The sequence below is a fragment of the Xyrauchen texanus genome, chromosome 23 (genome assembly GCF_025860055.1).
Source record: "Xyrauchen texanus isolate HMW12.3.18 chromosome 23, RBS_HiC_50CHRs, whole genome shotgun sequence".
Classification (NCBI taxonomy): Eukaryota; Metazoa; Chordata; class Actinopteri; order Cypriniformes; family Catostomidae; genus Xyrauchen; species Xyrauchen texanus.
In genome coordinates, this window is record NC_068298.1 from 19,766,874 (window position 1) to 19,793,843 (window position 26,970).

Genomic DNA, 26,970 nt, shown 5'->3' on the forward strand with positions numbered 1-26,970 from the left:
ACTGCCCACAAATAAATAAAAATTACAATATACTCACCCTCGTCTTCACCCGGATTACTTTCTTCCATGGAACACTAAAGGAGATGTTTGGCAGAGTAACAAGGACTTGCAATCTTGGTAACCATTAAGTTTCATAAAAGTCTTTTTTGCAAGTCAGTCCACCAGGCGGCCATTTAGTGGAACGTTCTTGGCAGGCTGGGCAGATATTTTCTGTTAACAAGCGGCCTAAAAGACTATTTAATGAATGGGGAAAGTCTGAAATCTCCCAAATGGTTGGTTAAAATTACGATCAAAGAGCAGATTTCAAATAAGCAGTAAAATCTGACAACGCTGGTATCATAAATTGTGCTTAACCTGAGATTATGCAAAAAAAATATATAGCTGTAATGCGCATGCACGTTCTCTAGTTGATTGACAGGTGATGCCTGTATGTAAAAGGTGATTGGCTCTTTTACCTGTAAGGTGGGAATTCTTTTCTACGTCCATTGGGTTTGTATGTTTCTCCCATTCAATTTAATAGAAGTGACCCATTTCTGCTAAATAGTCATTGCTTTCATTGTATGGAAAATGAATGTTGAATATCCCTTTTGTGTTCCACGGAAGAAAGCAAGTCAAACAGGTTTGGAATCGACATGTGGGTGAGTAAATTATCAAAGAACTTTAAAGGTGCACTCAGTAACCCCCCATTTAAAAGCCATTTAACAGCATTACACGCAAAGAAATTATAAATGTATAATTATTTTAGAAATTAGGAAATTTTCTTCCAGTACACTGGCACTTTGACTGTGTAATCGCAGAATGACACACAAATGCAGAACTACCAGAAGGATAAACCAGCCTTAAACGGATAATTCACCCAAAAATTTTAATTCTCTCATTTACTCATCCTCAGGGCATCCCAGATGTGACTTTCTTTCTTCAGCAAAACACAACGATTTTTCGAAGAATATTTCAGACCTGTTGGTCCATTCTATGTAAATGAATGGTGACCAAAACTTTGAAGCTTTAAAAAGCACATAAAGGCATTATAAAATTAATCCATATGACTCCAGTGGAAACTCCTTATGTAACTCCTTTTTCCCAGTACCTCTTGCCATTGCAGTCTCGAAATACGATTGTGATTTCAAGCTCGATTACACTTTGTAGTGCTTGATGCATGTGCAGAGAGCTAGATATCAATTTATTACTCCGTTATACTTTGGTCTGTTCTAACCCAAAAACGATTAGACTGCTTCAGAAGACATGGATTAAACCACTGGAGTCGTATATTTTACTTTTATGCCGCCTTTTTAAGTGGTTTGTGAAGCTTCAAAGTTTTGGTCACCATTCACTTACATAGAATGGACCAACAGAGCTTGTGTTCTTTGTTGTGCTGAAGAGAAAGTCATAAACAATGTATGAGTAAATGATAAGAGAGTTTTCTTTTTTTTGGTAAGTTTAAGACTGCCATATCACCCAAGGCAACATAAACCAAAAATACTGAATACACCTTTAAGATTGTTTTTTTTTTTTTTTAAACTTATGAGAAATATGTTCCTTTTGAAACAACAAAACAAAATATTTTTCTAAATGTTTTTTCTTGCTTGCAATACAGTATATGCAGATTTTTGATGAATGGCTAAGCTCTTCTCTATCTTGTACTGTAGGTTGTGGAAGTGTATGGGTTGTTGGCTCTCGGTATGTCTCTGTGGAATCAGTTGGTTCTGCCCGTGTTGTTCATGTGTTTCTGGCTGGTTCTGTTCGCCCTGCAAATCTACACATATTTTAGCACTCGAGATCAGCCCACATCCAGAGAGAGATTACTCTTTCTTTTTCTCACCAGGTGAGAGGAAGTTCTCTCTACTCTGCCCTTCAAAAAAGACAATTTTATTCCAGTATTTAATAAAGAAATGTAACATTTGTACTTGCAAGTTGTTTTGCTCTGGGTGGGTTGCACTAATCCATGGACCTAAGGGATCTTTTATCGACACTGAACTTTAGGGCAAAACAATAATTGGCAGGTTGCTGAATGGGGTCGGCCTCTTTAATGTGATGAAAGTGTGATGAAAGCTGCTTCCAATTCAAATTCAAAAAATTTCAATTCTAAATGTCTCTATGTGTGTGCTGTTCAGTATTGCAGAATGCTGTTGTACTCCGTACTCTCTGCTGGGTCTGGTCTTCACAGTGTCATTTGTTGCTTTGGGAGTGCTCACACTGTGCAAGTTCTACCTGCAGGGCTACAGGGCTTTCATGAATGACAACACCATGCACCGGTAATACTTCTTTCTGCTTTCTTTTAGTAACTATGACAAACAGCTCAATGATAAATGCTGAACAGCCATTCAGCCAACAGACCGAGTCCATACTGATGCAGAATTACATCTTTTATCACAATTTATCAAATTAAAATCACCAAAGAAACATTCCCAGATGGCAAGGTGATGTTGATACAGTGTTGATCTTACGTATCTATCATTATTTTGGTTGATATTAAATTTCAGTGTTGAAAGTATGTTGGATCAACTTTGAAATTTTTATGAAAGCCAACAGCACATATAAGATCATGTGTGCTTCTCAATATTCTAATTGATGCTTCCTTGATAGTGAGAAAACATGTATACTACTGTATATAGAAGTCTTGTATTTTGAAACTCCTGATACACTCGCACAATGGTGTTCATGTAGATAATTTCTCTGTCGCTTTTTTTTTTTTACTGGCTTGTTTTTTTGTGTGTGTTGGATTGTGTGTCTGACAGTAATTGAATATATTAATTTTAAAAAGTCCTTAAAATATTTGAAGAAATATTTCCACATCAAAAGTGCATCTTGTATTTTTAAGATTTATTAGGGATATTTTTATCGACAAAGTTCAAACAACATAAGTGCAGTGGTAATGCATTCTGTGCAAAACCATCAGTGATTGACCTCACTTACAGTAGGTGACAATTTAGTGAGCAAGGAAATGCTATTTTACACATGTACTGATTTCATTCTTTGCTTCTACACTTGGATAGCATCCTTGCATGCGTTCCTCTCTTCTTACGAGGGAGGAGTTAAGAAAAAGACAAAAAAAAGAATAAATAAGGATACACAGTTAAAGAAATGAGAAGCACACCACAGTGGATTGACAATGAATAAACGCTGATCTGTTGCTGACCGTGTGATCACCTGGGATCTGGAAAGTACCAAATAGCACCTCACATCCTTGCAGTTATATCAGGTAAGGAAAGGTTCTCTTACGAGAGGTTCTCTCGTATTGCGTAAGCTAGCTTACGCTACGGGAAAGATTAATCTTTTCTGAGATATTGAAGCCAAAAAATTATCCTTAATTTTTGTATCCATTGTCAACGCAGTGCGGCAGCTGCAGACCTTGAGCGGGCTAGCTAGCGAGCTCATAGGTTGCTCTGTGGCAACTGCTGCAGCCTATAGACGAGCTTGGGCGAACTCGCATCCAATGAGAGGCGTCCGCGCGCTCACTGCATCAAAGCCCGCCAAAATGGGCGTGACTAGAGTGCATATAAGCGTAGTTCGTAGGCTGGAACCCTGATTTTCATCTCTTCAGCGAAGCTCTCCGCATCGCTGACCTGGAAGCCGCGTTGCCGTTCGAGGGGCATCTAGCAAGCGTGGACAGCGCTAGAAGAAGCCGGCCGTCTCAGCCACCTTCAGCCATCCTGCGAGCTACGCCATCCGACGACGTATCCTTTTATTCAGCAAGCTAGTTCTCACGAACTATTCACAAAAGAGTACGAGCGTCTTTTTCAAGATGCCTCGCTCCACTTGCGCCTCATGTCGCGCCCTTCTCAGCACAGGAGACCGCCACATCATCTGCGCTCTCTGCCTGGGACTGGGGCACGCAGAGCTCGCCCTCACTGAGGGCGGATGCGATTTCTGCGAGGAGCTACCAATGTCGACCCTGCGGGCTCGACTCGAGCGGTCAAAGCAGAAACCGCCGCGCCGCCTTACCCTCAGCCGCAGCAGGAAGAAGCGCCGCTCACAAAGGCTGCCGGAAACTGTGGTTGAAGCGACTGCCTCGCCGGAGCCTCTCCCTCGAGCATCGCTTTCACCCTCCCCGCCCCGGACGCCAGCAGTTGCCGCCGAGCGGCCGCACTGCTGCCATCTCGGATGACGAGGTGGAGGATAAGGGCCGCTGTTCCATCATGGCTTCGGACAGCGAGGAGTGGACAGGCTCCCAAGCCTCCTCCTCGGCCCAGGAATCCAGCAGGACCCCGCCGAGTCGAAGGGAGTTAACACGCCTCCTCACACAGGCCGTCGACCGCCTCGGGCTCGAGTGGTCACCGCCCCCTGAGCAGGCACCCAACAGACTCGACGGCTGCTTTCTTCAAAGCCATCGCCGCTCTACACCCGCGGCCAAGCCGCATCTGCTCTGCACTCAATGGCTGTTTTACAGATCCTACAAGCAGACCTTCTTCGGGAGTGGGATGAGAAAGGCAGGCACCCAGAGGCTGTTACTGATCTACGAAGCGCGACAGACCTCGCCCTTCGCGCTACCAAAGCTGCAGCCCAAGCTCTAGGGAAGTGCATGGCCTCGCTGACTGTGACCGAGAGACACTTATGGCTAACACTAGCCGACATGGGAGAAGCAGAGCGCTCCACGTCCCTCAATGCACCGCTCTCTCCGACCGGTCTCTTCGGCTCCGCGGTGAGTGGCATTGTTGACCGCTCCAGAAAGCCACCCAAGCCATGAACCTCTTCCTGCCGCGTCGCGCTAGCTCCTCTGCAGGCCGCTCACGTGATCAGCCTCCTGCACGAGCCTCTTCACAGCGCCCAGTTCAACAAACTCAGACTTCTCAGCGTCGACAGGGCGGCCGCCCTCGATCGCGCTCAGACAGCCGCCGCAGACCGCCGCCCCCCCCGCGGGCCTCGATTTAAGGTAACGCTGAAACCAGAGCAACCGAAGTCTTCCTAACTTTGTTGAACAAACGACGGCTCAGTCCCGCCGCGGCCGGACCACCGTCAAAGCTTTGCCCCTGTCAGTCCCCTTCTCTCAGGCTACTACAGTGGTGAATTTAGCAGCCAACAAGCCGGTGACACTGCCCGCTTGCTCTGCACTCAAACGCCGTTTTCACGGCGACCCAAATAAATCTTGTAAAGAGCAAACATGTCTTATGTGTAGAAAAAGTGCCCACAACCCAGTGTTCACCCCTACACACAAGCATAACACATCCCGTGCCCCATCAGAGCACGCTCTCATAAAGCGGTTACGAACCGCTCGAGCGTCAGAGTCAATGAAGGCGCCCACAAATGCGTGCGCGCGCCCATTCTCTGCCCGCTCTGTCACACGACCAGCCCTATGTGTAGAAAATGTGCCCACAATCCAGTGTTCACTTCTGCACACAAGCACTGCATGTCTCGTGTCCCCACCAGAGCACGCTCGCATAAAGCGGTTACGAACCGCTCGAGCGTCAGAGTCAATAAATGCGCCCACAAATGCGTGCGCGCGCCCATTCTCTGCCCGCTCTGTTACACGGCCAGCAACCATTCCTCTGTGTGTAAGTCCCGTGCCCATGACTATGCTTGCGCATCACGTAACAGATGTGACTCTTTCCCCATTCATTCCAATCGGGAAGTCACTCACAAAACAGCCTGTTCATGCTGTCTGCGAGCAATCATGCATGAACACACTAAACGCGCTCACACATTTTGTTCAGCGCTCTGTGTGCGGCAATCAGAGCGAATTGGCCATTCACCCTCTAGCGTTACGCTTCAAAGCGAGGAAGCTATTCCAGGGATATCCAAGTGGGTGTTAAGCACAATACAACAGGGCTATTTGCTACAGTTCGATCGCCGCCCCCTCGCTTCAGAGCGCGGCTCGAAACCACTGTGAACACGGAAGCAGCGTGCATGCTTCGTTCAGAAATAGCAAGCCTTCTGTGCAAAAGGGCCATAGAAAAGTGCCACCCTCTCTGAGCTGAGTCGGGGCTTTACAGCCGTTATTTTCTTGTTCCCAAGAAAGACGGCGGCCTCAGACCCATATTAGATCTCAGGGTTTTGAACAAGGTGCTTGCAAAAAGACCGCTCAAAATGCTTACAATCAGGAAACTCCTCGCGCATGTGCGCCAGGGGACTGGTTTATTTCTCTCGATCTGAAAGATGCATACTTTCAGATTCAGATAAATCCCCGTCACAGGCCATTCTTGAGATTCGCCTCGACGGCCAGGTTTATTAATACACCGTCCTTCCGTTCGGCCTGTCCTTAGCACCCGTACTTTCACGAAGTGCATGGATGCGGCGCTCGCACCCCTGCGGAGTCAGGGTTTGCGAATTCTGAACTATTTGGACGACTGGCTGATTATGGCTCAGTCACATATGGAGCTTCTGTCTCACAGAGCAGTTCTCCTCAGCCATCTGAACAGTTTGGGTCTTGCAGTCAATTGGACCAAGAGCTCACTACAGCCCAGTCAGACCATTTCCTTCCTGGGAATAGAACTAGACTCCGTGGCAATGACGGCTCGCTTATCTACACAGCCGCCGCCGTGTTCAGCGACTAGCCGCATCTTTTCAGATGAACAGCCTCACGCCTCTGAAGAAATTCCAGAGAGTGCTAGGTTACATGGCCTCAGCCGCAGCAGTACTTCAGCTGGGTTTACTGCACATCGCCCGCTTCAGCATTGGCTAAACACCCGCGTCTCGCCGGGCTTGGGCCACAGGCCGCCAGCCCATCAAGGTGACTCAGACCTGCATATCAGCTCTGCAGCCCTGGACAGTGGCCGAATGGTATCAGCGGGAGTGACAATGGGAGCTGTATCTCGCCGAAAAGTCATCTCGACAGACGCGTCCAACACGGGTTGGGGCGCGGTCTGCGAGGGCTCTCCGGTTTTCGGCCTATGGTCAGTTCAGGAAAAGCTCCTTCACATAAATTGTCTGGAAATGATAGCGGTCGATGCGCGCTCATGCGCTTTCTCCCGGTCATTCAGGGTCACCACGCTCTGGTCCGTTCGGACAACAGATCTGTGGTATCCTACCTAAACCGTCAGGGCGGTGTCAGATCCAGGAACCTCTTCCATCTGACAAAACGCATACTGAGTTGGTCCCAGTGCCACCTGCGCCGCTGAGGGCGACGCACGTGCCAGGCCACCTGAACGACGGCCCGGACAGACTGTCCAGAGACAATATTCCCCAGGGGAATGGTCCCTGCACGCTCAAACAGTCCAGACGTTATGGCACCTATTCGGCAGAGCAGAGATAGACCTCTTTGCGTCCAAAGAGAACTCTCACTGCCCAATATTTTTCTCGAAAAGCGAGGACGCGCTGGCCCAGGACTGGCCCAGACGCCCGCTTTACGCCTTCCCTCCCGTCTCGCTATTGCCACAGGTAATGCAGAGGATCAGGGAAACGCGTCACTCGGTGCTCCTCATAGCCCCGCGTTGGGAGAATCAGACATGGTTCCCGGAGCTTACGCAGCTGTCACTGACAGTGCCGTGGTCCATCCTCGCGGCACAATCTGGCATCCCCACCCAGAGCGCTGGGCGCTGCATGCGTGGTTGATCAACGACTACCCGTCGCTCTGCCAGAAGGAGTAATAAACACCATCATACACGCTAGAGCCCCTTCCACGAGAAGACTCTATGCGTCAAAATGGTCTGTGTTCTCAAAATGGTGCACCGACAGAGACCTGTACCCGCGGACATGTGGGGTGTCGTCGCTGCTCGTATTTCTACAAGAGCTGCTGGATAAGGGCAGATCCCCATCCACGCTCAAAGTGTATGTGGCGGCCGTTGCGGCGTTCGCTGAACCCCTGCACGGCCAGTCATGGGGTAAAAGCGAGCTGGTCATCCGCTTCCTCAGGGGAGCTAGAAGGATGAACCCCCGCGCCCCATCGGTTCCTATCTGGGATCTTTCTATAGTTCTCGAAACTATGAAAGCCCCCTTTCGAACCACTTCAATCCGTGGATTTGAAATACCTTTCACTCAAAACAGTTTTTCTGACTGCCCTGTCATCAGTCAAACGTGTGGGAGACCTTCACGCTGTCTGTCAGCGCATGCGTGTCTTGAGTTTGGACCAAGTGACTCCAAGGTCATTTTAAAGCCTAGACACGGCTATGTTCCCAAGGTGATCGGTACTCCTTTCAGAGCACAGGTCATTTCCTATCGGCGCTGCCAGCACCGGATAGCGAACGCGACGCCAATCTCCTTTGCCCGGTCAGAGCACTGAGATTGTATACTGCGCGCTCCGCTGCTTTCAGACGCTCCGAGCAGCTTTTCGTTTCGCTCGAGGGCGCACCAAAGGTCTCGCCACCTCGAAACGGACACTATCTAGATGGATAGTGGACGCTATTGCTGCTGCATACGCGTCAAAAGACCTGCCATGCCCGTTGGGCATTAGGGCTCACTCCACTAGAGGCATGGCATCCTCATGGGCATGGTCCAGCGGGATTTCCATTCACGACATATGTGTGGCAGCGGGATGGACTTCCCCTCCACCTTTGTCAGATTTTACAATATGGAAGTGCCCGCTCTGCAGGCAAAACTACTAGCGGTTTAATACGCTACAGCTCCCCTGGTGAGCTGCACTGATGGGACACATTCCACACAGACCGGCACTGCCGCTCTGTCGTTCCCTTCCCACTATGTGCTTATGTATTACACAATCAATGACCCGCATTCTTGCCGGCCAAATATTATTTCCCCACTCATAAGGGCTCCCCGGGTCCCCCTTAATTCCCTGGGGCTCATACAGTGGATGCTTGGCGCGACGGCGCTGACAATGGGTTCCCGTAGCGTAAGCTAGCTTACGCAATACGAGAGAACCTCTCGTAAGAGAACGTATCGGTTACCTAACGTAACCTCGGTTCTCTCTAGATGAGGGAACGAGTATTGCGTAGCCGGCCGTGCTTCGCGCCACGAGCGACTTTTCGCTTCAGTCAATGAAAACCAGGGTTCCAGCCTACGAACTACGCTTATATGCACTCTAGTCACGCCCATTTTGGCGGGCTTTGATGCAGTGAGCGCGCGGACGCCTCTCATTGGATGCGAGTTCGCCCAAGCTCGTCTATAGGCTGCAGCAGTTGCCACAGAGCAACCTATGAGCTCGCTAGCTAGCCCGCTCAAGGTCTGCAGCTGCCGCACTGCGTTGACAATGGATACAAAAATTAAGGATAATTTTTTGGCTTCAATATCTCAGAAAAGATGAAGCTTTCCCGTAGCGTAAGCTAGCTTACGCAATACTCGTTCCCTCATCTAGAGAGAACCGAGGTTACGTTAGATAACCGATACGTTTTAATTTGTAATACTGTTTCCCACAATGCAGTGTTTTAATGTTAGAAAAGTTTTAAACAGTTTCTTTATAGCTTGCATTGTGCAAATTAACTTTAAATGCAGAAGTGGCTAGGTATAGCTAGTTGATCTAGCCAACTTTGAGTGAATTCCAGTGTTCACTATTTTTACCCCTATAATTATCAACTCAGACTTCATGTATAGCTGTAACTGATGATTATTTTGAAAATCTACTTAATTCTTAAAATTGCCAGTAATCAACTGGGCAATTTAATGTAGCAAAAAAAACGTACATTACAAACTACACAATCTGTAACCAAATCGAATGTATAAAACAACTTTTTTTTAACTTAGGGAAAATACACTCTTGGTAGCAGGTGTAGCTTTTAGCATTGCGAAGTACCCTTGGCATTTTCTAATAATATTCTTGTAAAAATACCAGAGATTGCTTGGACAAACCGTATATTGTCTGTTCCCACAGACTGCACACTATTGAGGTTTTTCTGATCTGGCACACTTAATTGGAGTGTTTACTCACCGGATGAGTGGAATCAGGTATGTTCGGTAATTGAGACATCCAAAATGTGCAGGACATTGAGTTCCCAGGACTGGACAAGCCTACATGATTGATTTGTCAAAATGTGACTGCTGGATTGTACAAACCAAATTTCCACTTGTGAACAATTAAGATTATTATTCTGTTTCATTGAGTTTATCCTACTGTTTTTTTTTCTCTCTTTGATCTGTTCTGTTTTAGATGCCTTGATTCAGCAAATGAGTTTTGAAGTTCCTCCGTTGCCTCCTGCAACAACCAATTTTTATTTTACTGTTATTACTTCTGTGGTGAAGATAAATACACTCTAGAAACTATGCTAATGTTGTTTTTATTTTCACTAAATTGTTTGAAACTAACAAAAGTGATGAATATGAGTACAGATTTTGCTGTTTTGGAAGGAAATTCGTTCTTTAATTCACCAAAGTGTCATTGAACGGATCACAGAGTATAGTCAGGACATTACTGATGTAAAAAACAAAAACAAAAGTTATTTATCAAATAATTTCCAGCAGCCATCACTCTAACACCTATCCTTGAGTAATCATGCTAAATTGCTAATTTGGTACTAGCTTACCATTATATCAAACACCGTTGAACGCTATTAGGTTCATTAAATGAAGATTAACATTGTATTTGTGTTTGTTTTTGAGTTGCATGCAACTGACTGGCATGTCTTAAGGTCAATATTAGGACAAAAATGGCAAAAAATAAACAGCTTTCTTTGGAAACTCCTCAGTCAATCATTGTTTTGAGAAATAGACACCTCACATGTCCTCAGTGACAGCTTCATTGAATTGTACTCGCTCAACACCAGTTTCATGTGCAACAGTAAAGAGAAGACTCAGGGGTGCAGGCCTTATGGGAAGAATTGCAAAGAAAATGCCACTTTTGAAACCGAAAAACCAAAAGAAAAGGTTAGAGTGGGCAAAGAAATGCAGACATTGTACAACAGATAATTGTAAGAGTGTTATGGATCTTAACCCCATTGAGCTTTTGTGGGATCAGCAAGAATGTAAGGTGTGAGAAGTGCCTGACAAAACAGCCACAACTATGGCAAGTGTTACAGGAAGTGTGGGGTGAAATGTCACCTGAATATCTGGACAAATTGACAGCTGGAATGCCAAGGATCTACAAAGCTGTCATTGCTGCACATGGAGGAATTTTACAAGAACTTAAGGTAAAAAAATTCGAATTGTAATAGTAATTTTTCATGTTATTTATGTCCTGACTATACATTGTGATCTCCATTAGAGCAAAATCTGTACATTATTCCAAACTTTTGGCTGCCTGTGTGTGTGTGTGTGTGTGTGTGTGTGTGTGTGTGTGTGTGTGTGTGTGTGTGTGTGTGTGTGTGTGTGTGTGTGTGTGTGTGTGTGTGTGTATATATATATTTACATTTATAAGTAAATAAAATAAAAATCTTTAACAATGCCATGTGTTTAAAAGACTTTCCTTGCATCTTGAATACATAAGTATACACAACCTAATCATTAATTAAAAAAAAAAGATTATTATTTTTTTTTTTTACAAAGATGAATTTGAGTCAAGTATATCAAAATTTCATAAACAGTCTTAAGGGCTGAAGGGGGCTTGTCTGTTTTAGTTTTTTTGACAGGACAAAATTGCTACCCAAATTTTGGTTACACCATATGACCATATGATTTGAAGAACAAAAGCTTTTCAAATATGAATCATATTTCAAAATAAAATGGTTTCACTGATTATTTTTTAATTTAATTATAAAAGATTATTGTGCTCTACTCATGCAACATCTATGTTTTCCAAAACAAATTCATCTTTTAATTTGATTTTTTTTTTTTTTTTTTTTTTTTGCTGTCTCTGGACGGTCACATTTCTAAGCCCCAGAAAATAAATAAAAAGAGTAATTAAATATGTGTTTGTCATAGAAGTAATTGTTATTTTATATTATTTGTTTATCATTTTATCCCCCTTTCTCCCAATTATGAATGGCCAATTCCCACTACTTAGTAGGTCCTCGTGATGGCATGGTTGCTCACCTCAATCTGGGTGGTGGAGGTAAAGTCTCATTTGCCTCCACTTCTGAGACCGTCAATCCGTGTATTATATCACGTGGGTCATTGTGCATGACACCGTGGAGACTCCACATGTGGAGGCTCATGCTACTCTCCGCAATCCACGCACCACTTACCACGCGCCCCATTGAGAGCAAGAACCACTTATCGTGACCACGAGGAGGTTACCCCATGTGACTCTATGCTCCCTAGCAACCAAGCCAATTTGATTATTTAGTAGACCTGGCTGGAGTAACTCAGGACACCCTGGATTCAAACTTGTTACTCCAAGGGTTGTAGTCAGCATCAATACTCGCTGAGCTACCCAGGCCCCCCTTTTTACCTCATGTGACTCTACCCTTCCTAGCAGCCGGGCCAATTTGGTTGCTTAGGAGACCTGGCTGGAGTCACTCAGAACACCCTGGTTCTGAACTTGTGACTCTAGGGGTGGTAGTCAGCATCAATACTCGTTGATCTACCCAGGCCCCACTCAAGTAATTGTTTAGTGTGAATTGCATTTGTGTTATTGCGTATGTATTTTTAATCATTTTAGTTGATCTGGGGGGAAAAAGAGGCTCATCATCGACCTGTAAATAATGTTTTTTCTTTCTTAGATTTCTATGTTGTTCATCATTTTATTAATTGATTGAATCGAATCATGTTAATATTATTATTTTTTTTTTTAAGATTTCATTGTTTCAACATGTACGAAAGGTGCAAAATATATACAGAATTAACATCAGATTGCAATGTTGATTCAACAATATTAACATTGGAGTTGTAAATGTCAATGTTTCAAAACATTTGATGTAGAATCAAGATCAAAATCTAGCATTGATTCAATTTCTTAACATTGATGTTGTTGAAATTTCAATATTGTTTCAACATCAATTTAGGGTTCAAAAGTGATGTAGAATCAACATCATATTGTAATGTTAATTGAGTGCTTTGCGATCTGTGTTTTCTCTCTCTCTCTCTCTCTCTCTCTCTCTCTCTCTCTCTCTCTCTCTCAGGGGCATGACAGAAGGGATCACTCTTTTGATCCTTGCTGTACAGACTGGACTGATTGAGCTACAGGTCATTCACAGAGCCTTCCTCCTCAGCATAATCCTCTTCATTGTAGTGGCCTCCATCCTGCAGTCCATGCTGGAGATAGCTGATCCCATAGTGCTGGCATTGGGCGCCTCCAGAGACAAGTAAACTCCAAGCTCACTAAACCATTGGATAACTATTGAAGTTACGTTTTTATTTGTTATGTCAAGATAGTAGTTCATTGCTATATTATTTTATAATCATGATCAACAGGAGTTTATGGAAGCACTTCCGTGCTGTTAGCCTGTGCTTGTTCCTGCTGGTGTTCCCGGCATATATGTCCTACATGATCTGTCAGTTCTTCCATATGGACTTCTGGCTGCTAATCATTATCTCCTCCAGCATTCTGACCTCATTGCAGGTAAAACTTCCACATAAACACATTATCAGCTCTGAACTAGAGAATTAGTGAGGGGGGTAGTATAACATTAGCAATACTAATTGAAGTAATATCATTGAAGGAATATTCCGGGTTATATATGCTCAATCAACAGCATTTTTGGCATAATGTTGATTAGCTCAATTAATTTTGACTTCCCCTGCTTTTCTTTAAAAAAGGCAAATATCTGGGTTACAGTGAGGCAATGGACTGGAATGGGGGCCAATTTTTGCACATTAATAGGCTCACTTTTTGAAAAGACAAACAATATGCATGTAAACACGTAAACATTTAGTGTGATAAAATCACTTACTAACCTTTTCTGTATAAAGTTCTAGCTAATTTAATTTAATTCTAGCTATGATGATGTGCAATGTCAACAAAACACAACAAATTTACAGCTCAAATATTACATTAGAATGAATGTAAGAGGTACAATTATAAGCTTCACATTTCTGCCTTTAAACCCTCCAAAAAGTGTCCCCAATCACTTTCATTGTAAGTGTCTCACTGTAATCTCAATTTTTTTTATAGAAAAGGAGGGATGAGTCAAAATAAATTTTTGTGGTAATCAACATTATGCCACAAATGCTGTCCATTGAGCTTAACTTATATTGAACCCGGAATATTCCTTTAATATTGTATACATGTTGAAAACTCTTCTACACAAACCATACAGTATCTAATAAACAAAATCTACAATTGAAACTTCTACTGTGAGCAACCAATTCTTAAGATGGATATGCTTTATGTATCATAGGGAAATGAAATATTTTCTTAAAGAAAGAAGTGAAACTTTGGTATTTGAGTATCTTTGCATGCTATATATGGTTGAATGAATGCAGAAGAATGTATAAAAACCTAAATTCAGCAACCTTAGTCTACAGGAATGTTCTGGGTTCAAATGTTAAAGAAATAATTCACCCAAAAATGAAAATTCAGTCATAATTTACTCGCCATAATGTCATTCCAATACTGTAATACTTTTTTTAAATGCAGAATGCTAAAGGTAATGTTTGAATGAATTTCAGTTTGCATTTGCTGTGCATGGTGCCTCACTTTAAAGCTTATGGGCCCAAAAGTATCATAAAAGTGGTTAATGTGACTCGTGCATCACAATCCAAGTCTTCTAAATACATATGATTGGTTTTGGTGAGAAACAACTTGAAAATATTGATGTCTGTTGTGTGTTGGCTCATATGTTCACACAAAAACCTGCATTGTTTGGAGCTAAAAACAATGCAAGTTCTTGCATAAACACACGTGGCATTCTGTCAATTTCCCCAGACAATAATTTTTACTTGTTCTTCAGTTGGTAAAATTAAATCAAAAACAGATTTTACAGTCATGCTCTTACAATGCAAATCTACCTATTATGGACTGCATAACCTGGTGCACCCTGAGGTAAAGTGTTTTGTGTAAGCGCACAGTGGTGATGGCCCATAGATGCTTTTTTGCAGGCTTGGAACCTGCACCATTATCAGGTTACCAGGCTAGATCTTAAGCTCTGCACCACACTACCGACTACCCCCAATATGATTCAAATCCAACAGTAACACCAGCAGTGATCCAATGTTAAACTGCATCCCAGCATACTTAAACACTGATGGCACAATCAAAGTCATGATGGTATTATCTGTGTATAATGTGAAATTAAGCTGTTGCTTAAGTCTTATTTTCTTATGCTCAGGTGCTGGGTACACTGTTGATCTACGTGCTCTTCATGGTAGAGGAGTTCCGCAAGGCTCCAGTTGAGAACATGGATGATGTCATCTACTGGGTGAATGGTACTTACAGGCTGCTGGAGTTCCTGGTGGCCCTCTGTGTGGTGGCGTACGGAGTGTCGGAGACTGTGTTTGGGGAGTGGACTGTGATGGGCTCCACCATTGTTCTCATCCATTCTTACTATAATGTATGGCTAAGGGCCCAGCTGGGCTGGCAGAGCTTCCTGCTCCGCAGAGATGCTGTCAACAAGATCAAGAGCCTGCCTACTGCTTCTCACCAGCAACTTCAGCAGCACAATGACATCTGTTCCATCTGCTACCAGGTGTGTACGAGTGTACGAATGTGAGGATTTTTGTTCGTGATTGATGTCCAGTTACAATCTATATATTTTTGTGATGCATTGCATGTCTCTTCTTGTGTATTTCTGTGATAGATGGATGATAGTTGTCTAGTTAGTGGTGCTTACTAAGGCTAGGTTTGTTCTTTTTAACCCTAAGTATTAAACTTAGGCACATACATTAACTCGTCCTCATCCAGTGGTTGAATGGTAGTGTTTGCTATGAGTATGAGGGGTTCAGGATTCTAATATGCCCTAATATTACTTTATTTTAGTAAACAAAAATTGCAGCTGTAAGTTTGTGGATGCATATCAAGAGTAGGGCTGAATTGTATGCAATATACATCTAAAGGTTGCAATTTATTTTACAGTATGTATTCTTTCAGTATACTTGCAGTGTAATTGCCCAAGAAAGTACTGAGAAATATTAGGTAATTACATGTACTTAATATGGGTTAAGGTTAGGGTTGGGGTAAGGTTTAGGGTTAGTACCTAGTAATTAGTACCTAGTTAGTACCTAGTAATTACTGTTTTTACAGATTTTGCTCTTATGGGAAGAAATTGGTACTTTTATTCACCAAAGTGGCATTCAACTGATCACAATTTATAGTCAGGACATTAATAACATGAAAAATTACTATTACAATTTGAAAAATAATTTCAGAGTTCTCATCGAAAAATCCTCCATGTGCAGCAATGACAGCTTTGTAGATCCTTGGCATTCTAGCTATTCACCCCACACTTTCTGTAACACTTGCCATAGATGAGGCTGTCTTGTCAGGCACTTCTCACATCTTACAGTCTAGCTGATCCCATAAAAGCCTCAATGGGGTTAAGATCCATAACCCTCTTACAATTATCTGTTGTACAATGTCTGCATTTCTTTGCCCACTCTAACCTTTTCTTTTGTTTTTCTGTTTCAAAAGTGGCTTTTTCTTTGCAATTCTTCCCATAAGGCCTGTACCCCTGAGTCTTCTCTTTACTGTTGTACATGAAACTGGTGTTGAGCGAGTACAATTCAATGAAGCTGTCACTGAGGACATGTGAGGTGTCTATTTCTCAAACTAGAGTCTCAGATGTATTTATCCTCTTGTTTAGTTGTACATCTGACCTTCCACATCTCTTTCTGTCCTTGTTAGAGACAGTTTTTTGGCAATTTCAAGCATTGTATAGCCTTCATTCCTCAAAACAATGATTGACTGATGATTTTCTAGTTAAAGCGGTTTCTTTTTTGCCATTTTTAACCTAATATTGATCTTAAGACATACCAGTCTACTGCACACTGTGGCAACTCAAAAACAAACAAAAAGACAATGATAACAATCATAACGGACCAAATAGCTTTCAACTGTGTTTGATATAATGACAAGTGATTTTCTAGTTCCAAATTAGCAATTTAGCATGATTACTCAAGGATAAGGTGTTTGAGTGATGGCTGCTGGGAATGGAGCCTGTCTAGATTTGATCAGAAATTAGTTTTTTCAAATAGTGATGGTGCTGTTTTTTTTTTTTTTTTTAAATCAGTAATGTCCTGACAATACTTTGTGATCAGTTGAATGCCACTTTGGTATGAAGTATTCCACAACTGATAACAACTGCAACGACCACTTTGCACTAAAAGAAAAAAATACAAATTCCACCATCAGATCACCACACAATATAAATTAAAGGAAAACTCCTATTCTTGAATTGCGGATGCTTCCTCTGTATTACACACATCCGTACTGCAAGTCATTTTATAAAGTGGTGGGGACAAAATTGACCACTGCAAAAATTGGTCAGGACAATTCCCACCCATCCACGCTTAAATAATGCCTGTACCTACAGCAGGGGAAATGGAATCAAGGCCATTTATTTGCTTTTTTAAATTATTTCTCAAATGGATTTGCAGGCTTTAAATGGCTATGATGTCTGACGTTGCACACCCCTGACCTACAGGCTAGGGAAATAGGTAAAGTTTGTCAGGACAAACTTTGATGTTGAGAGAGAATGCTGATGCTATTTGATGTTGAAACACTTACATTTGTATATTTGACAGATGGAGTTTGATTTTGGTGTATATATCTTGAAAGCTCCAGGATGAGATGCAGTCAAGAATCTTGGTTTAAGGATTTTGAAAAAACCCTAACCCAAGAAGACAAAATAATATGAATCCATGTTCTGTGTTTGATATTGCATCTAAGACAAGCCTGATTTTATCCAGGTTGTGCAAATCTGTTGTCTTTTTTTTTAATCTAGGACATGACGTCAGCTGTAATCACCCCCTGCAGTCACTTATTCCATGCTAGCTGCTTGAAGAAGTGGCTGTATGTGCAGGAGACTTGCCCTCTTTGCCACAGCCAACTGAAAGGTTCATTACAGCCTAGCTCTTCAACAGAGGACACCCCACCACAGGAGATGCCCTTACAGCCAGCAGGGGTTCTGGATCATCCACAGCACCCAACGCCAGGCTCAACCCTCCAGGACCCCAAGCAAAACGATGCTACCCAAGCTCCAGCCTCAGAGCTTACGGATGAACTACAAGAAAAGAGCGTTTGTAAGGAAACGACCCCTGGTGACTATGGGTTTCCTACCTGCTCCTCCTCAGGATGAGCTGGCTAAGCCTGTCCTCTCCCAGTCTTAAAACCAGCCTTCAGCCAAATTCAGCTCAACACTGCTGGCCAAAAGACAGAGAAGTGTTGCAGTAGAGGGTTGGTTCACATGGGAACTTCTTGCCCTCTCTGTGTCTAATATTGTGTATGCTGAATGCTCCTTAGACATGCCTACAATCAAAACCCTAGTCTCTCTCTCATTCAGACAATCACAGAAGCATTTGGTCAGAGAGCCTACATGAGGTGAAAAGAACCATTTCACCCCTACATCTTGACATATGGATTGATTGACATATGATCACCATCTCCTCCCCATCCTTCATTATTACAAATCTATGATGTCCAGCAAACACCAACCTGAATGTGATCATGTGACCCTTGAATATAGTGCTGTGATGCTCGTTAGGCACTTAGCACATATCCACTAGCACGCTCTTAATATCCAATAGCAGTAGCCTGCCTCTTTTCTGTTCTCTATTTGTTTTCTTGAGAGAAATTATATATATATATATATATATATATATATATATGCCACTGCATTTGCACTAATGTTACATAAATGCTCCAAAGTTTGTCTTGTCTAATATAAAATATTTTGGTAGGTATGCATTGAATCAAGATATATATATATATATATATGTAAAGGGGTTTTGATAAGCAGAAATATAGTGTTAAGCAGCACCAAGTGTCGTGAAGTGGCTTAGGCTTATATGAAATCTACACCTCTAGTGCGACCTCTAGTGGTAGTGGTGGAAAGAGCCAAGGCCATGGATAAGAATTGGTGACCGTTTAGAAGTCAATTTCATTCCCATCAGTAAATGGCATTTACTGCATTTGTGAGCATGAATACATTAAAGAATGTATGAGCACACTTTGCCATTTTTCTTGAATTTTTTTGTTTATTGTATTTTTTTTAACGAATGATATTTGAATTGTATGAATATTTATTTATTTTTTTAAATCTGGAAAAGTGTTTTATCTAAAAGACCAGATTTTTTAAAGGCTGTTACATATGTTTTCCATAAAGCAAATTGAAATCGATCATAATCCTTTAGAATCTTGAATTTATCCCACTTTGCTTTTATACAGCATAAACGTGGAATGACGTTCTATGAAGGCTGACTTGTTTGAATTACACCTGAATTCAGGAAAAATGCCTGAAGTCTGAAAGTGAACCTGAATGTCAGAATAAATCAAAACCTAACATTTGAAACATTTGTCCTGGCTTTCTTTTGCTATGACATTCTTAGTGTAATAAGACCTCCAGGGCTCTTAAACCCACCTGTAATGAATCAGGCAGACCCACACATTATAGGCTGCCCCACACCCGAGTAGTGAGGTAATGTCAGACTGTTGAAATCATCAAAACATCTGATGAAGAGACAGAGACAGGATATACCCTGCTTTCCTGACCACTCAATGTCTTTCAAAGGCCTGAAGATTGCCTGATCTCCTGTTTTCCTCTTCACATTTACTTTACAGCCCTAAAATATACTGTCGTAATTAGAGGTGCACCGATACTACTAGGTAGTACTCTTATCGGGCCAATACTGGGGGTAAAACTTGTACTCCGTATCGGTGTCATCATTTCATATTTTCGAGTATATTACCATAATGACGCGATTGCACATGTGTGCATAGTGCTTCTAAGACCAGTTTGAAAACATGAGAAACATTTTAATGTGTTTAAACCATTTAAATCTTACAATTTATTTGTATCCATCGTTACCTGATATAAGTGGATTCTCACATGTGCAAGCAGCTTCTCTCTCCCTCCCATGTTTACTTTTAAAGATAAACTAAACCCTGTTAAAACAGTCCTGAATTATCATTTTTAATTACTGAAAATGCTAATATTGGCAATATAAAGATATCATATTCATATAGAATGGCATATGTTTACAATCACAAAACTACTCGTAGTGGTACTAGGTATTGGCCGATACCTAAATCTATGTGCTTTGTATCTGCCTTCATATTTAGAAATGTAACAGTGACAGTTTTAAGTAATACATCTAAGGCCTACATCTATGCCTGATCTATTTGATGGCAGTGTGAAGTGTCGTAGTGCAGACAGATGAGAGCATTTTCCTGCTTTTCCTGTATGAGCATTTTAAACTCCCTTTAGTGTGAGGAGCAGGAAGAGAGAATGGAAGAAACATTAGCGAATCAAAGAGTGCTACCCTTCAACCCTTCTCTATCCCTCTGATCAAAGTTAGCCTTGAACTCCGACCTCTGTGTTAAAAAAGAAGAAAAAAAAAATACAAGTGAAAGGGAGCCTTTTTTTTTTTTGGACAGGACAGATATTCTCTAGGCATTTTTTCCTCTCAGAACCAGAATATAAATTGTTATTTTCACAGGCTTTGTTTCACTACAGTGCAAGTTCCACTCAGTTCTGCTCGTGTGTAGTTATAAAAAGGCCTTGCAGATTAGCAAGGTTAAAATCAAGTGTGTGAGCATTTTTTTTTTATCAATTTTTTTCAATATAAAAATGTCCTGTTGTTGCAATATATGGAAGGGAACTTATATTTACAAGTGATATGTAAATGTGCATCTAATAAATGACTTGTAATGGTGACGTAACCTTTAAAAAATATTGAAATGTACTTTAAAAGAATAGTTATGCCAGTCCTTTTATTATTATTAGATTTTTTTTTTTTTTTTACTATAAGTTCTCATCCCTGCCCAGTAGGTGAATGATATGCAGGAAAGATGGGAGTTACCAAAAACAAAAAATTTGATAGTGAAAATGGTCATTTATATAGTAAAAAGGTTTCCCATTCAGACGTATAATATCACTTCAAAAGACATGGGTTAAATCACTGGAGTCGCATGAATTAATTTTATGCTGCCTTTTTGTGCTTTTTTTTAGCTTCAAAGTTCTCGCCACCAGTCACTTGCATTATAGGGATCTACAGAGCTGAAATATTCTTCTAAAATCGTACCTTCATTTGTGTTCAGCACTAGAAAGAAAGTCATGCACATCTTGGTTGGCATTAGAGTAATTGATAAGACAATTTTCATTTGTGGGTGAACTTTTCCTTCAACTTATTAACAACTTTATTTACGTGACTAATTCTGCCGTGTATTTCCACTTATGGCCACAAGATGGAAATGTTGTGCTATGAACAATGAATCATGCACTTCCCTTTGCTCGAGTCAGTCCGAAACACTTCATGACGCGATTTATTTTTTCCCACCTTTTTTTTTTTTTCTTTTCCCTTTTCACAAATCGCTGACGCTTTTTGTCATTATAGTATGTAGCAACAAACTGTCCCTACATTTTTACTAATTGTCAAAATCACCACAAATTAAGAGGAGCGTCTCAGTGTTTTTTATTTTCCTAGACCTACACACTGAAAGGCTGAGACGGACTACACTATTTGATTATTTAATATGAATAATGCATTACTAACTGTTATCATCGGACTGCTTACCTTGACGCATGAAAGAAAAACCCACATGTTGTTTTTCTCATGGCGTGCGGATTTGGATGTCTTGTACCATCTAAGTGACAATATTATTATGTTGTTATGTTTTCATATTTGCAAATGGTTGACATACGGCCTTATATTTTGAAACTTACAAAAGTACATAAAGGCTTGTTTTACATTATGATGTATTTTATGGTTATTCAATTCAATTAAATGTTATTAGTCATCAACGACATTGTGATTTATGTAGACATCTGTTTCTAAATCAAATTGTATTTTTCGCTGTAAGAAACAAGATTATTATTTTATAATAAAATGAAAATGCACGGATAGGTTATGGAAGTCTCACATTCTTCTACCTTTTCACACACACACACACACACACACACACACACACACACATGGCAAATGTGCATAATGTGTATGTATGTTGATACATGTCCGATAAAATTTTGGGCCGCTGAAGCGCATGAAAAAAGAGACTCTTGTGTAAATTCTTCCACTTTTAACTTCTGTGGGAATATAAATACAGAGACACAGGGGGAGCAGAATCCCCCTCTGCCTGACCTGGATGGACTCCCTTACTTCCTCTGCCCTCTGTGGAGTATTTTGATTAAGCTCTTGTGCAATCATTTCCAGTGCAGGGACATGTTCGTTTTTGGAAAATTTTTCAAATATAGGCTAACAAGGCTTTATAATTGCATCTTTTTATTTACTGTTTATTTGTATATTTTATTTACTAATTAAACGTAGGCCTACCTCAAAATTGCTGTGTGAAAAAAAGTGGGCAATGTAATGGTTTTTGGCTTTAGTCCTATAGGCTACACATTATTGTTTTATATCGTATCTGACAAAACGGCTGTTAAAATGTTTGTGTCCTCTGGCAGTACAACACCCTGTTCTGAATTATTCAGTCAGTTATATAGTCAGGGGCATAGATTCTGGAGGGGATGGGGGGAGGTAATGCCTCTCATACCCAAAATTAATACCGACCTGACTCTGGTCTCAATATTTCGATGACAAGTAATCTCTGTTAACTTTAATCATGCTGTTAATGCTGCACCACATATATTTTTATTTTACCAGTAGCCTACAGTTATAGCATTGTTCTGCAATTACAACTGGGCCCTTACAATTGAACATACTAGTAGCCTATTAAACCCAATTTGCTGGGCGGTTACTAAAAACAGCCCAACAATATTAAAAAATAACCCACCATAAACCAGTGCTCATGTGAACACGTCAATTTGGCATCAGTGACACTCTGGTAGGCAGTTACTCGCAAGACATTTAACACACATGCATTGCTTCTTTTCGGGTTTCTCTCTAAACGCACCGCTCGCTCAGTGGACAGGGCGGGCTGTGATATCTAATTAGGTGTCGGGCTTTGTGGTTGGGTGGACAGCTAATGATAATTCGCCTTTACTTATATGTTTAGAGGGCGGCCCTGCCCGCGGAGTCACTCCCTCCTCCGCCTCCTCCTCCCTTTGGGTTTAGTTTGCTTGTGTTTAGTTCCCAAAGACAGTCAAATCGGATTCCTTTGGGAAAGGACACAAATTTATCCCGTTTGAACAAGGGTAGCAGTGAGGGAGCTGTCTCCACAAGGGTCTCCTGGTTGATTTCATATTGCTCATTCATGTGGTTTGTTCAGAGAACACTCTTTGTGGAAACAAGCCAGGAAAGGAAAGGAGAAAATAAAGAAAAAAGTGTCTGTGGATGATGACATTTGATCTAACCCTCAGCGAAGCCCGTGCTTGAGCCTATTGTTTCTTAAAGTGACATTAGACTATTTTTTTGTTGTTGCCAAGGTGCGCACGGTAGACCACAGGGACCTCCAGTCTAATCTCACGCGCCCCTATTCGCCTTACAGTTGTGTGTGTTTGTTTGTTTGTTTGTTTGTTGTTGTACAGTGTTTCCCAAACCTGGATGTTGACAGCTGGCGTTTCTTTTGGCACGTCGCTGTGTTTTCAGTTAGGCAGCGCTAATAGAGACGGTGACACCAGCTCACCAATAGACTTCTCGTTGTCTTTTTATTTTTTTTACTTTTGCATTCTTAGTTTTTTACGGGGCGATCAAAAGAGGCGTGCTGAGACGGTGACAGGAAAAGTCTGTTTTCATGTTCGGGATTCAAGACAGCATTCAAAGGAGCGGCAGTAGTATGAAAGAGGAGCCCATCGGTGCCGGGATGAACGCTGTCCGGACATGGATGCAGGGTGCCGGAGTGTTGGATGCGAACACAGCCGCTCAGAGGTAAGCCGGCGGCGGTGTCCAGCGCTCTCAATACACGCTACGGAATATTATCCCTTTTCATGTTTGGACGACATAAAACGATCACGTTTAACATCTTAATCATCACGCGATAAATTCTTCTTAACAATGAGGAGACAAGAGATTGATTTATTGCTGCGAAAGTTATGATTCGTAGCATCCTCTCCGGCATGCTGTCGGAATCGTCCAATGGATACAGTGCTCGAGTTGTCTTAATGCAAGTTTCTAACGGTAATATTAAAACAGCTAGGCATACAAATGCTTTCGTTTCTACGACTTTGTCAAGTCCTACTTTGCCAACATTTGTTAAGAAAGTTTCAAATATTGAATGTGATTGAGGTGTCGCCTTTTTTGCGAATAATTTGGCTACAAGATTTAGCCTTATGTTTTCAGTTTAATGTTGTTTGTGATAGGCTACATAGATTTATCAATCTAACAGATGCTATTAGTAGTAGTAGGCTAGTAATAGTACATATAGCCTATATATTATTATTATTATTATTATTTTTTTAATGAACAACAATTGCACCCAACGTGTTGCGCCTGCTTTATTTGTTATTTATTTATTTTATTTTATTTTATTTTATTTTATTTTATTTTATTTTATTTTAAAATATTAACCATCTAGTCACAATTAGGCTATGATGTTTAAGACAAGTTTTTTTTTTTTTTTTTTTTTTTTTTTAATAATAATTAATAGTCCTTTTAAATGTCTGTTTGAACAAACTGAAAACACAGAAAAGCTTTTAGTCCTAATGGAGGAAACGGTCTATTGAATAAAATTGATTTTGACTTTTTTCAGAAGGTAATAATTATTTAACCACTTAAATATAAATCTAGTTTTTTACAAATGTATTTCTTTCTCTCTTGAATTTGTTAACAGTGGAGTGGGTCTTGCTCGGGCACACTTTGAGAAGCAGCCTCCGTCAAATCTTCGTAAATCCAACTTCTTCCACTTCGTTTTAGCCCTATACGACAGACAAGGACAACCCGTGGAAATAGAAAGAACTTCTTTTGTTGGATTTGTTGAAAAAGAAAAGGCAAGTACATTTCTTTATTCTTTATTGCATGAAATGTAGGATATGCTTTGCATATTTCGATAAAAAAATGTGTTAAAAAAGTATTGATATAGTCTACTGTTAAATTGTAGAGAAAATGCTATAGACTACAGTTGAAAGGTATGTCCATGCTCATTAAATTACTGTTCCACCCTCTCTCTCTCTCTCTCTCTCTCTCTCTCTCTCTCTCTCTCTCTCTCTCTCTCTCTCTCTCTCTCTCTCTCTCTCTCTTTCTGTTTAATATTTGACATATTACATATTGCATATTCATTACTTATTATTTAAGAGGAACGCACATTTTAGAATAAATAAATCAATGTTTGCTTTTCCTTCAGGGCACTTTTCTGTTGGAGCGTTACGAATCTGAAAACTTTTGTGATTTTTACATAAAGTTGAACAGTATTGAGTTGTGAGACGCAGGTCAAAGAGTAACATCCCCTTTTATAAAATATTCCCTAAATTAGGTTGTTGAATATTTTAAAATATATTTGTGTTATCGTGATGAACGATGGGCTACTTTAATAAAAATACAGGACACAAATAAATAGCATTTGTGAACGTATCTTCTCGTGTGAAGTGACCGTTGATTTAATTAAAATAGCATTATATAATTATCATATAAAATTGCATAATATTAATATAATATTTCGTTACTTCCATTTAATTGTGCAATAGCATTTTTTTTTTAATTAGGCTACACAAAACTTTCTATTCAGAAGACATTAATGATTTTAAATGGTTCTTTATCTTTAAACTACCCTAGTTCAGATTTCGTTTCAGCTTGTTTAATTCTCTCTCTCTCTCTCTCTCTCTCTCTCTCTCTCTCTCTCTCTCTCTCTCTCTCTCTCTCTCTCTCTCGCTCTCTCTTTCTTTCTTTCTTTCTTTCTTTCTTTCTTTCTTTCTTGTTCCTTGTGGTCTACAGGGGTCAGAAATAGTCCAATTGTTTTTTCTTGATTAATACCATATTTATTTCTGCAGGAATCTACCGGGGAAAAGACAAACAATGGGATCCATTACAGATTGCAGCTTCTTTACAGCAACGGTAAGAAGGAACGCATTCATCTAAGGCTGATTGAACTTTGCATAAACACATCGGGGATTTACAACACAAGAAATTGAATTAAAAGACAGTGAGACAGACAGAAAAAAGTAGAAGGAGGGAAAAATAAATAAATAATTTACTATATAACTAGATCAAACTGATTGAAGTTCATGAATGTACATGAATATGAATGTAATTATCTGCATGTATTAGACCATTATTATTATTTTATTATTATTTTTTATTATTAATATTGTATCAAAATAGTGTCATATTAATTCTTGTTATTGTTGAAGCAGAATGAGCAAATGCGCAGCAAAGTCATGTCCTTTTAACTATAAATATTAATTCAACACAAAACGATTCCCATTAGTGCACTTTTCTGGTTACCCGTTTTCCCAAAATGTGCACTTCATTTTTGATGGAAGCTAATTGCCTAGCCATAATGAAAGCACACTCTTTTTTACTGTTTTCTAAAGTGGTAAGAATATTAAAACCACCAATACATTTTGAACACATATTTATAAATACAAAATAAAAATACATTTTATAAATTATTATTATAAATTAATAATTGTTATTTTGATTGACTGAGTTTAAAAGAATGCCATGCCATCACTTATTTTATTAGATTCACATTTTGTCTTGTGCTTTTTCTCTATGTACCCATATTTAACCTATTTATTTAGTTTGCATATATGTAGGCCTAAGGCTGTTTCAATTTGTGTTTCATCCAAAGCTAAATTTATTCATAATACTTTAACACTTTAAGTAGCAAAGTAGGGTTGGGTTTTTCAACCCAAATTGTCTTAACATTTGAAGCATCTGCATTGTATTAAACCCATGTCAATGGGAATTATAAATATGTACCTGTCAGATTCATTGCAGATCCCCCAAAAATGTGCATGTGTGACTTGCATTTTCTCATGAGCTGAAGAGAAATTCTCTTCTCCTTTAACAGGCATCAGAACAGAACAGGACTTTTATGTACGCCTGATTGACTCCATGACCAAGCAGGTAAGATGTTATTTAATAATCCTCATGGTCTGCTGGTGACACTAATATATTTAGAGAATCTTGGTGTGATGTATGCTTTGCACTGAGCGAGAGTGAATATGTGCATGTGTGTCATGCACCCTGGTGAGTTTGGGGTTAAAATATAGCATGCCTCAGGGGCACGAGAATCAGTTAGTGTCTAAATATGACATCCTCTCTCAGGGACATCATTTAAGATGACTGAGC

At 40.7% G+C, this 26,970-nt stretch overlaps 2 protein-coding genes across 5 annotated transcripts in view; both read left to right on the top strand.

Moving 5' to 3' along the window:
• The window catches only part of LOC127617104 (RING finger protein 145-like), a 41,596-nt gene extending 22,470 nt beyond the window's left edge, over positions 1 to 19,126 (top strand). Inside the window, exons 6-11 of the mRNA XM_052088993.1 lie at positions 1,647 to 1,822; positions 2,112 to 2,252; positions 12,816 to 12,998; positions 13,108 to 13,255; positions 14,964 to 15,320; positions 17,574 to 19,126. Coding sequence (XP_051944953.1) covers positions 1,647 to 1,822; positions 2,112 to 2,252; positions 12,816 to 12,998; positions 13,108 to 13,255; positions 14,964 to 15,320; positions 17,574 to 17,927 — 1,359 coding nt within the window. The 3' untranslated portion in view covers positions 17,928 to 19,126. The remainder of the gene's footprint in view (positions 1 to 1,646; positions 1,823 to 2,111; positions 2,253 to 12,815; positions 12,999 to 13,107; positions 13,256 to 14,963; positions 15,321 to 17,573) is intronic.
• A 3,788-nt stretch (positions 19,127 to 22,914) lies between these two features.
• The window catches only part of LOC127663515 (transcription factor COE1-A-like), a 141,970-nt gene continuing 137,914 nt past the window's right edge, over positions 22,915 to 26,970 (top strand). For all 4 annotated transcript variants that reach the window (XM_052155120.1, XM_052155121.1, XM_052155122.1 and 1 more), the window contains exons 1-4: positions 22,915 to 23,610; positions 24,512 to 24,668; positions 25,665 to 25,728; positions 26,690 to 26,745. In XM_052155120.1, the coding sequence (XP_052011080.1) occupies positions 23,477 to 23,610; positions 24,512 to 24,668; positions 25,665 to 25,728; positions 26,690 to 26,745 (411 nt within the window). In that variant the 5' untranslated portion in view covers positions 22,915 to 23,476. The remainder of the gene's footprint in view (positions 23,611 to 24,511; positions 24,669 to 25,664; positions 25,729 to 26,689; positions 26,746 to 26,970) is intronic.